Source organism: Sitophilus oryzae, unplaced genomic scaffold, assembly GCF_002938485.1.
Source record: "Sitophilus oryzae breed Bouriz unplaced genomic scaffold, Soryzae_2.0 scaffold_1167_pilon_pilon, whole genome shotgun sequence".
Taxonomy (NCBI): Eukaryota; Metazoa; Arthropoda; class Insecta; order Coleoptera; family Curculionidae; genus Sitophilus; species Sitophilus oryzae.
The window spans coordinates 1,413,988-1,426,517 of NW_022145801.1; the positions used below are offsets into that span (position 1 = coordinate 1,413,988).

The following is a 12,530-nucleotide window of genomic DNA, read 5'->3' on the forward strand; positions in this document are numbered from 1 at the left end:
ACAATGTTCCTTAGTTTTTATAATAAATTAATTACAAGTTTCTTGTTAATAGAAAAAGAAAATCAATAAAATAGTTGTTAATGTTTCTGCAGTACTGCACTAAAATTTCTCTAAATATTTCTCAAATTAAAGCGAATACGAGTATGCTAATGATTTGTTCTGTTTGTATCGTAAAGTTATCACCTAGGAGAGAATATTGTATTTATGTTAACCCTTATTCTCTTGATGTGCTTGATGTTTAGTAAATATCAAACTGAACTTTTAGAAGAGTGTAAGCTTACATTTATAGGTGAGTAAAACACGACATGTTTGGTATCAAGATAAGTAATATATTTTTATTTAATCTATTTTATTAGACACAATAAACTATTCTGTTTCTTAGTCACGTATTTCTGTAAAGGGTGTCGTTGGTTTATTTTTCGAAAACGTTGTCACCAGTATATCCTAGCATGTTCATTAGTTCAATGGGAGATATATTTTCTGCAAGTACCTTCTTCTCGTCTAGGGAGCACTGCTTGTCTATGTGGCACGCATCTATAAATAAAAATATATGATATTAAAATCATTATTACTTATAAAAAGTTTTTAGTAAAAGTAAAATAAATAAAAATAAAGTATACCTAAAAATAATAAAGAATAATGTTTTATGTATAGAAACATGGTTCAAATTAACTAGTAATTTATTTCAAACTCTGAAAACAATATGTCAGCGATGGCTATGAAATGAAGATTGCTGTCTTTTATATGTAAAATTATATGTGGAGTGTCATATTGATGTTCATTTCCAAGCCAACTGGGCGCCGTTTTTTTTTCGATTCAAGTATAATCGTACCCTTTAAAGGTATATGCTACACTGCTCTATAGAAAAACACAGAATATAATAGATGTTTCTTATTCTGTGTAGGAAAGTAAGGTTGAAAAATTATTAGAACTAAAAATCGTTTTCAGAAATGCAATCAGTGTCTGTGAGTTTCATTTAAAAGAATGGTGATGCTCCTTTTTTTCGAATAAAGTTGAAACAATGTAACGCAGAAATTAATTTAGTTCGATGGAGAAGGTGCATATACAGGGTGTCCCAATATTCCGTAGACATAGAATTACTACGCACATTTGGAATAAAAATAAGTTCATCGAAAAAAAAAATTTCCGAAGTTGACTTCCAAAAAATATTTTTTTTTGTCACATGAAGCTAGGGAGGCGCATAATAAAATATTTTATGCTCAAATTATCTAGTTGGCGACACTATGGAATTTTATGTTAGTTTACAAATAATATTTGACAATAAACTTCATAAAAAAAACTTAAAAATTTTATTGATTCTCTCTAACGGAGACAAACGAACGACTTTTGCATAAAGGTAAATTATGTGCAATTAACTTATTTTGATTTAAAAATACGTAGTTGTCCACGAAATATTGGAACTCCCTGTATATCTTGTAGGTCGGCTTTGGAAAAATAAATTCTGCAAATAAAATTTCCTCAAAAACTATGCGATGTGGCGTTTTTTATAAGATACAAAAAAAAGTAAATACTCCACGGATCATTTTATGAAAAGAAAATCTGTCGTCGGTGGAGATATTATATATTTATACTAAGATATATGTAGGGTTGGGGGTAGTTTTCACCCTTCCCGTAGTATATCTTGCTTTTTTTGAAAGCCAAATGTTAAAGCACTTAGCAAAACATAGACACCCCAAATCTCATTCAATTCGGAATAACGGTTCGTAAAATATCTGAAAAAATATGTTTATTTTTTTAAAGTTTGAAGACGCCCTCTAGCCGACAAACTCACTTTTGTATAAAGATATACTGTGTCCAATGAACTTATTTGGATTACAAAAAATAATACGTGGTAGTTTTATATCCATGAAATATAGGGACAGCCTGTATATGAAAATCCAAAATAAATTAATTCATTTTGAATCACCCTATACATTATTACCTTGGCTGCAGCATATGCCATCCATGGTACATCTGCCCGTATTTTTCCTACAGTTTGCTGATCCAGCTATGCAAGGGTCTTTTTCATGAAAGAACCCATCTCGATGACATTTGATGGTTTCGGGGGTTCCCATCAGACACCCAAAAGGTCCGCAACATATTGATGGACCAAAACATTGACCTGTTCCCCCGGGACCGCATGCTATGCACTACAAATTAAATAGATTAGAAAATTAAAAAAGAAAAATTCAAATTATTAGATAGATGTCAACAAAAATAACAACATTAAATCACAATCTTTTACCTAGAAGCTGTTCTAACAACTTTTGTATGACATACCGAAATAAGAATTCTTTGATTAGTTCCATATTCACACAAGTTTTACATTTCTATAGTCTGTCCAACAAGTCAGAGAAGACGACATCCAAAAAATTACAGAAAATACAATTTACTTGTGAATTTAAATGACAGACACCACTGTCACTATTATGGATCCATACGTTGAACAGACTATAGTCTGAACGGTTTTTAAAATAGTGTATAATAATATGCATAAATTTGTATAACCAAATAACTTTGTAGGGAGGCCTCACAGCAAAAAGAAATATATTTAAACCCCGCTTATATTTAACTTACATTTTTAGTTACACAGTGTAGAGAATAATATTTGTAAATAAATCAAGTCAAAACAAGTTTTTTGATAATCAATGGTTCAATATTTACTAGCCCTATTCAAATTTTAATTAGAACTTTAGAAACCTAGTCGATAAGAAAGTAACTGTAATATTTTTGCAAACTTTGAGTTATATCATTAAATCCACTGAAGATAATGACAGCTTGATCAGAAGATGAGGACAGTGATTAATTAAGATTTTTTTTCATCGATATCAATTTTAGAAAATATTGTTTTTATACCTATGAAATGATTAATCAAATCAATATTATAAATTATTACAAATATATCTGTTTTATATGGGGGCACAATAGATCTTTAAGGTCGCATTTACTAACCCCCCCCCTCCCTTTCACTCATCTGTTTTATATATAAAAATAAGTTAAATATAAATTAGAGATAAGTAACATTTATATACATATTTAATAAACTTTGTTTAAATAAATAATAATAATGTTTTGATAAAATAAATAATGGTGTTTTTTTAAGTCGCCGATTTTAAAACTACAGGTTCAGACTAATAAAAAATAATTATAATAGTAATGTCAACGAAAAATGAGCGATTATGTTAGTTTAATTGACTAATTGCATGAAGTCTTGCTATATAATTATTATTGTTTGTTATAATTTTGTTGGCACAATACATTAAAAATATTTTTGAAAAACTTGATAGTTCAATTTGAAATTCATTTTTAATAAAAAAAAACACTATAAAATATTTGATGTTTTTGGTGAATAACAATTAATAATATAAGCAAAATATCCTCTTTCGATCAAAATAAATTGATAAATGCTCAGTATATTTTTTAATAAATTTTAATGAGATTATTACACGTTTTTCACAATTGTGCTTGATATGAGATACGTTTTATTGCATCTTACACGCAAATACTTTATAAAGGATGTTCTGTATAAAGTATATGATTAATAAATTGATTAGTTATATTTGGACTAAACATTTTGAGTTTTGCTTAATTTATAAAATCTAAAGTATATTAAAACTTCTAATTCCAAAATAATAATAAAAAATTCCTAATTATTTTTTGGTTAAATTTTGAGAAGCACTGTATATTTTCTGTGTTTTCTCATTTGATAATTTAATCTACTACTTATGTTGCCATATTATAAGGATATGATTTTTAATTTAAAATTAAAAAAATATGAAACTTTTTTTCAATTTTTTTTTCTCGAAAAGAAAACTATAGACGTGTTTCTGGGGTCAAAATCTACTTATCCTAAAAGTATTTGCACTTTTTGGGACTCACCCTATATAATCAGCCAATAACAGACAAATATATACCATACTATCTAAAAAAAGACATTAGAGTTTGCTTGGATTTGAAAATTAGTATTATTTTAGAGGTATGTTTATGTGAAAAATTACATGTTCTAGCCAACTTGAAACGGGTTTTTTCGTTCATATGGTATTAATCTTAAGTAATATTATTACTGGGATTTTTACACATTTTTCACAATAGCGCTTGATGTGATATGAGTTTTATTGCAACTCTACACTTTATAAAGAATATTATGTTTAAAGCATATGATTAATAAATTGGTTAGTTATATTTGGACTAAAAATGTTGGGTTTTGCGTAATTTATAACCTACAATATTTTAAAACTATGAACTTTTCGAATAATGAAAAATTCTAGAAAAAATGTCAATTCAAAATCCATTAAGGGTTTTTTATACAAGCTATTTAAAGACTCTTAAATACTCTACCTATACCTATAAAAATATTATTCTGCGTCTATTGTATAATCAATTTTTCGATAATCGATAATAAATCGACATCCAATGTTAATCCAGTTATATTTTTAAGTTTTAACTTTAATAATGTGTTCAAATATCTTACTTCAGCTGTCACACTCACTCTAAAGAACTTCAGAGATAGAGAATAAGGCTCGAAGCTACTGTGTCGCGTTTATTCAATCATTCTGTATTTCTTATATTTTAAACCTACCTGTTTGATGTTGCTCTTCTCCAAAAGGGCAAACTTCCCAGATCTTTTACCACCTCTGGGACAATTTGTGATCAAACAGCCCGACGCGAGAATATCTCCTAAGAACATAATAAACATAAATCTGTAGAGTGTTTTCAAAAAACTAGAAGTTGAAGAATTCTTTTGTGAACCCATAGCACCTTTCGACTTGCACACTCTGTTTCGAATGTGTCGCTTAAGCCAATTTCTTGCTTTATATATGTCTTATTCACTTATTCACTTCACCTACTTGAGAATATATATATTTTTTTATTTTTATTGCCCCAGACTTTAAGAAAGGAATTTTAATTTCATATGTATCTGAGTGGTACAATTGACATGGTTTTTGAATTTAGAGAAACGTTCGTGCTGGTTTTCATATGGTAATCAAAGCTGGATTGACGCATGAAGTGAGTTCAAAAAAGTAGGCATAGTTAGATTGGTTGGAACGTGGTGAGTATATGTAATGTCAGATTCGGAAGATGACTTCAATAATAATCAGATAAAAGTGGTGGTCCTAGGAGAACAAAACGTTGGTAAGGTAAGTGTATCACCAATTTATATACATTAAAATTTTTGTGTTTTACTAATAACGATTAGTTAAATGATTTAAAATTGAATTTATTTTTAGTTTAAATGTTACAAAAAATATCCTGTTGTTATTTTTTTTTAAATTAAATTTTAAATTACAATACCTACATAAAAATATTTCTTATTCAAATTAAATGGATCTATAGTTACTTTAATAATGCGAAACATTTGCTATATAATTTTTATAATTGAGATAAAAAATCAAAAACTAACCCATTATTTACAAATTATTTAACAAATAACTACTGGTTTCGAAAAAAAAACATTCTCTATCCTCAAGTCAAAGCATCTAAATATAAAGTTACCTATGTAGGTTTTATTAATTATGAAAAAATATAACAACTATTTAGTTATAAAACCAGTCAAAAAGTACAACAAATTAAATAGTAAAAGTAAAGCAATACAAAAAATCAATATTTATGGTTTTATGGTATACAGGGTACAGGGGGAGTCTTAAATAAGTGCAAATATTTTCAGGGCTGGTAGATCTCGATAAAAGAAACATATTTTATCTTTGCCGTTTTCAAATAATTCCGAAATAACCAAGTTATTTTACTACAAGAATTTATGAAAAAGAATGATTCTTTGGATAAAATTTGAGAAGTACTGTTGTATCTTTTCTAGAGTTTCTTACTTGTAAATTTAATCTACCACCTATGTTGCTTTAGAAAAAAAAATTCTCGAGAAAAACCTCAAAGACATGTTTCTGAGGTCAAATTATAGTATTCCTAAAAATATTTGCAATTATTTAAGACTCACCCTGTATAATCAAAAGATAACAGACAAATATATACCATACCATCAAAAAAAAGGCGTTAGGGTTTGCTTGGATTTAAAATTTGGTATTATTTAAGAGAAAAATAACATTTCTAAGCCAACTTGACACCGTTTTTTCCGTTCATGTGGTATTAATCTTCAGTAATAGAGTGATTCTTTAATATCTTAAATTTAAAATGGTACAAAATAACAAAAAGTCGGGAAAATTAATGAAATATAAATTAAATTAAATACAATTAACAATTCATAAAAAAATCACACATGCTTAAAAAGACAAACCAAAATGAAAAAATAAAATAAAAATATGGTCTAGAAATACTGTATTTCGTCAATACGTATTGACTTATTCTTAATAAAATGTAAGTCGGAGGCTTATATTGGACATCTACCGCTAAAGTTGTTGATAGTTGTAAATTATTATACGACACTAAATATAATATTGTTTAATGCCCTAAGACGTCAAGTTGCAATATTAGTTCTACGACATATATAAATTGTTTTCTTTTGATCACGTCATATATGCGTTCGATTATTTTCCATTACACGATTTGTCCTATCTTGATTAATTGTGCACTTTTTAACACAGTTTTATATTATAAAAGGGTCATCGTACACTAAAAAATTATGACAAATATAAGTAATTTTTATTGTATTGTATTCTTATATGCTCTTTTTTCCCTATTCTTTGTACAGCAAACCAAATTTCAAAAACTTTACGATATAAAACTAGAGTAACAGAGACTACAATACGATAATAACGATGTCAGCATTGAACTATCGTATGATCCGTATGAAATGAAGATCGCTGTCATTTTATATGTAAAATTATATAGGAAATGTCATCGATCGTCACTTCATAGCCATCGCTGACGCCGTTTTTATTCGATCATACGGTACTTGAACTGGAATCATATTGCATCAAAAATGTCAAGAATGATCAATGCACTATAATAATGTTGATAAATCTTATTGTAACTTATAATTTATAATAATGTACCAAACCAAACCAAAAGGAATAAAAAATAAAACCTGGAAATAGTACTACTTGAATAAGTAATGAGATATTCTTAATAACATTTAAGCTCCAGATTTACTATACCAATAATAAAGTTGGTGATAGGTATTCATAAATTATTTGAAGTAACTAAATACAATTTTGTCTAATGGAGATGGCTAAACACTCAAACTGAAATGTTAATTCAGTTACTACTGAGATCCTTTTCTTTGAATCACGCGGTATACAATCCGTTCTATGGTTTCCCACTATATAATTTGTTCTATCTTAATTAGTTGTGAACGAATATCTCTTGAAATTAGAAAAGGTTAATCATACTCCAAAAAATTATGACAAGTTTAAATGTTTTCTTTGATGTATTTTGTTGTTATGTGCAGCATTTTCCAGATATCACAAAATGTATTTTTATTTCCCTTTTTGTAATACTATTATTTTATAGAGTTTAATAGATTAGTTGTATATATACGTTTAATATACTTATATGTATAGTGCATATATATTATTCGTGCATAGACAGGTAATATTTCAATATTAAAATAAGTAAAAATGCCAATAAAAGAATTAACAATATATATAAGAAAAAACTTTTTGTTTAATTTTGCTCTTCTGTTATTTTTGTTGATCTTAATAATATAATAAATTAATACATTTTAGATATCCAGTTACATTTTCTTGTTATTCAAATTTTTCTTGTCAAAAAATATGCAATATATTATTTGTAATTTTAAGTGCTTGGTGTATAAATATATTTTTTTTAATTTTCCTATTATAACACCGTTCACTTAGGTATATTTTGTTATGTATTATTTTTAGACTAATATAATCAAAAGGTACTGCTATGACGATTTTTCGAGAATTTACGTACCAACGGTGGGAGCTGATTTTTTTATTAAGAGGACATCACTATCGAAAAATAAAGAGATAACAGTAAGATTTACTGACGTCAGCGGCCTTGAACTGGCAGGGCATATGTTAAAAACCTATTTATTTCAAGTAAATGTAAGTATTGAATTTTTAACAAAATTGAAATCAATTTAAAATATATACACAAATATTCTATAAAATGAACATTCATAATTCCATATTTTGAATGATAAGTGGATGTAATTTTTGTGATCTACGAGTATAATCATTAAATTATCTATCCTTGATATATTTAAACAGAATTTTATAGATAAAAATCTCAAATTTGTTATTCTAAACTTTTTTTAACAAATGCCACGACCTTTATTTATAATTTAGGATTTATTTTGTGTTTGAATTACTTGATTTCCAACGTTGCCTCAATAAAACGTTTATTGATCTTTTGACTTTACAACTCTACGTGAACATCAATTATAAATGAGCTTTTGTAACGTAGGATGGAGCATATCCGTCCATCTTATTATTAACAATATTATTAACATGCATTTATCAACTTGACCTAAATTAGGTATAAAAATTTTATATCTTTTATTTTCGTAAAATTTGCAAAATAATTTGAAACCCCTTTTTTAATTAAGTTAGTTATTTTATTAAATATATTAATGCATTATTTTTTAGATCGTTATATTGGTATATGACATTACCGAATACAAAAGTTTTGATTCTCTTGCTATATGGTTAAGAGTAGTAGATCAAATAATAGAAAATAATACGGAAAGTCAGAAGCTAATAGCCGTTTTTGGCAATAAATGTAAGTATATAACCATTTTACTACTTTTTTCTGTCACTTTTTTGACCCGTTCAACTACTATCTTTGTAGAGCATTGCAGTCTTAAAACTTATTTTAGTTAGCAAAAAATACATTAATTCACTTAAATACTCCAAAACAGTTAAAGTTTTTAAAGTATTTTAGGGTATTGAGGTTATTTTATTGTTCAAGAGTTCTAATAGTACGAGAGCTAGCAACGTCGGAAAAACAAGTATTTTAGAACGTCTGGCTCTTTGATATATCTTTTACTATGCTCTCTAGAGCAGCATGCGGCCCGTCTGGCAGCCGGTAAACGTTGCTTTCCCTACTGCGCATTGAAAGAAGATCCTATATTTTTATTAGCCCTTTAAATTCTAGTATTGAATATAAATCGAACATGTCTCCATAGCGCAGTGCGTAGAGTTTCCGACCACGAACCTATGGTTCAGAGTTCGAATTCGGGTCAGGGCAAAGACTTTTTATTTTATTTTTGTTTATATTCTGATAGTAAAGTATTAAATATTTGTTTTATTTAATTACCAGAATTATTTAATACTTTACTATCAGAATATAAACGAAAATAAAATAAAAAAGTCTTTGACCTGACCCGGATTTGAACTCTGAATTATCGGTTCGTGGTAGGAAACTCTACGCACTGCGCTATGGAGACATGTTCGATTTATATTCAACACTAGAATTTATAGGACTAAATTAATAAAAAATATAGGATCTTCTTCCGATGCGCAGTAGTGAACGCAACGGGTATCGGCAGCCACACGGGCCGCATGCTGTTCCAGAGAGCATAGTAAAAGAGAGTATATCAAAGAGCCAGACGTCTTAAAATACTTTCTCGAAAACGTTGCTAGCTCTTAGACTATAACCCCACCTGTATTTTTATTGTATTGTTAGGATGTTTTCGATAGACGATATTTAAAAAATGACAGACAATACATTTTTCCTATGAATTAAAATGACAGACACAACTGCCACTCTCAGGGATCCTCCTGTTGGACAGACTTATAAAAAATGTGTCTTATCTTTTTTGTCCCCAGCTATAGAGTGATAGTAAAGGTTTCTTTTCATATTGTCCTCTTGAGGATTTGCCAAATTCGCAAGTATCCAAATTTCCCTGTTTTAACAAAAAAAACACGTTAAAACGCGCAAAGAAGCGGCAGGTGTCCAGTTTCTATCAAGCTGTCGATTAGTAACGAAAAAAATCTTGGCATTCCCGGCCCGTTTAACGATCAATCCTTTGAGAAAGAGATAGGCGAGATGTAGAACTTTCTTTTTGCAGATGTAGGTAATAGCAATCAAAATACGCCGTTGGCGTATTTTCATTGCGTTGATAAGTCTCTGGGGGTAAGTTTTTTTTAGATTGCACGCGAAACACTCCACCGATTATCGTTTATGGGCATGTGGAACTGCGGGTTGTCAAGTTTCACGGTCTGGCTAGATGCAAGAACTAATCTAAAATATTTTTTTCGTAAATATCGTACTCTTCATGTCTTTTGTCTTTTCTTCTTTCAAAACGTAATGGTAAAAATGTGAAAACTGGCAACGCGACAAGCAGTGATAGGGTGCTCTATAGACGCACACAAGTGATATACGCGACTCAATTTGCGCCTAGCCTTAGTTTGTAGATGTTTTAATAAAGTTCTTTTTACACTGTATTAAGTTGCATTATTTTTAATTAAAGTTATATTTTAGGTGATCTAGAACATAAGAGATCAGTGAGATTGGATAAAACAAATCATTTCATCAACGAACATCAATTAGTCAATTACTTCGTTTCTGCCAAAACAGGAGAAAATGTACGAAATCGAATATTTTGAAAGGATCTTTTTAAAAATCGATCTCTTGTCTTATTTTTCAGATAAACTCTGCGTTTACTGAACTGCTGGCCAGATATTTCAACGTGCCATTAACCAGACTAGAAAAGGAAAAACAAAAAATGGTAATGAAGGCTGAACTAATACCTAATACACCTGTGATAAGTACGAAGAATGGCTGTAGTAAAATGAAAATGAAAAATAATGTGAATACTGTTAAGAACAAGAATAAAAAGAACAACGCTGTTCGTTCGGAGAACTCGTGCACAGTTCAGTAACAGAACAGTTTTATTAGTATAATAATTTCATTTTAATATTTAAATATAATGCCATAATAAGGCCAATTGTCATTCAATTGTACAACATAATAATGCGTATTTTAACTTAATTATCATAGCAGCAAAACTTGCTAATAACGAACGTACGTAGTATATTTATACTAAGGGCTGGCAAAGGTTAGTCTTGGGTCGAGATTTCCGTATGTAAGAAGAGTACAATGCGTTTATAATGTACTGATCGAAGAGAGAAGAGTAAACACGTTGCCAAACGTATGAAATGAATTGAGAAACTTTGCACATTGCTAAGAGACGTGGAAGGGGATATAGCACATTTGTCGCAGTTGACCGGTCGACCCAATCAGTACTTCTGTCAGTACTTAAAGTTCTAGGGAAAGGTGTACATCATGTGTTCAGCTTCGCGATTTAATTACGTCTCGTGATACTTTATTTGTTTATTTATTAAAGAGTCGTTGTAATTTTCCCTATCGCTTGAAAATTTTTAAGTGCAAGCTAGAAACACTTGCATTTTTGGTAAAAATAAGTGGAATTGAGTTGGTTTTCGACAGTGGTCGGGCTATTAGAACTCCGAATTCAAAAATCGATACCTCAAAATCTATTAGAAATAATTGATTGCAGTTTTTTCAAAGACTTTCTTAATATTTCTGCTGTATTTTCTTCGTAGACAGTAAGTGAAAATCTTTATCAATAAAAAAATTACACGACTGCTGAAAATTGCTATGTAAAAGTAAATAGATAGATTATTTACAATTTTTGAATGGAAAAAAACATCCTTATCGAATTTTTCTTAGGTAAAAACATTTTGTAAAAGATCCTATCTTCAAAATAAAAAAGTTTCAGTATCTAAAGTGTTTTTTGAGTTATGGCGTGTTATGTGTTAAAAAGTTGAGTTTTATAGTATCGCGATTACTGACGTTTTCTCATTATAAAAAAAAATGACACCTTAAAGATATCCTTATAATTCCATTTCAGATGCTCAGAAACATTTCTAAAGATTTTATCCAGTTATCTTTTCCAAAAAAAGTCTTTTAAATAAGCGGTTTTCGATCGTGACTTTACTTTACTTGATATGCGTATGGCGATGAAAGGCGTACCGGCAACGCCGCAACAGCACTCCGTCGCATTTCTCTCACTCCGACTTAATAAGATCCCTATGCGATTTACTTCCACACATGTAAATACCGACTCAAGAGTAACAGTTGCCAGCACGGTATGAAATGTAAAATGATTGAATTTTTTTATACGAAATTTTTATATAGAATGTTCGGGGAATGTCCATTATCACAAGCTATATTGTTTTTCATTAAATCAGAGCTACACACTCTCTAGAGGTCACATCAAACATTCTATTCAAGAGGATTTTTACTACATTTTCATCAAAAAGAAGTATTTTTTTTAAGTAAAGATATAACTCGTATAAATTTTAGTTGCAATTAGATAAAGATAGTAGGTATTATTAACGCAGTAAAAATTAGTATTTTGATATAATTATTGTACGGTATGATCGAAAACGGTATCCAGTTGGCATTGGCTAGGAAATTACGATATTTCCCATATAAATTTACATATAAAATTACAGCGATCTTTATTTCATAACCATCGTTGACGCTGTTTTTCGATTATATTGTAGATTTAGCAGTAGCTATGGAAATTATATTGATAATATGGAAATATACATAATACCTATATTTACAGACGTACAATTATACATATCCATAAATTCATCGTATCTTGTCAGCTATCTTGTCAGCTA

At 29.1% G+C, this 12,530-nt stretch overlaps 2 protein-coding genes across 2 annotated transcripts; one reads left to right on the plus strand and one right to left on the minus strand.

Annotated features, from left to right (window-relative positions):
• Window positions 1–335: 335 nt before the first annotated feature.
• On the minus strand, window positions 336–4,766 carry LOC115887974 (oxytocin-neurophysin 1-like). Its single transcript, XM_030907552.1, has 3 exons — window positions 4,580–4,766; window positions 1,943–2,150; window positions 336–534 (listed from the first exon to the last, which is right to left on the minus strand). Exons 1-3 carry the CDS (start codon window positions 4,751–4,753, stop codon window positions 413–415), a joined length of 504 nt encoding a protein of 167 aa, XP_030763412.1. The 5' UTR covers window positions 4,754–4,766; the 3' UTR covers window positions 336–412.
• A 206-nt stretch (window positions 4,767–4,972) lies between these two features.
• On the plus strand, window positions 4,973–10,759 carry LOC115888041 (ras-related protein Rab-28-like). The gene is made up of 5 exons (XM_030907612.1): window positions 4,973–5,138; window positions 7,794–7,979; window positions 8,523–8,655; window positions 10,360–10,463; window positions 10,526–10,759. The coding sequence occupies exons 1-5, from the start codon at window positions 5,064–5,066 to the stop codon at window positions 10,757–10,759; spliced, it is 732 nt and encodes a 243-aa protein (XP_030763472.1). The 5' UTR covers window positions 4,973–5,063.
• The last annotated feature ends 1,771 nt before the right edge of the window (window positions 10,760–12,530 follow it).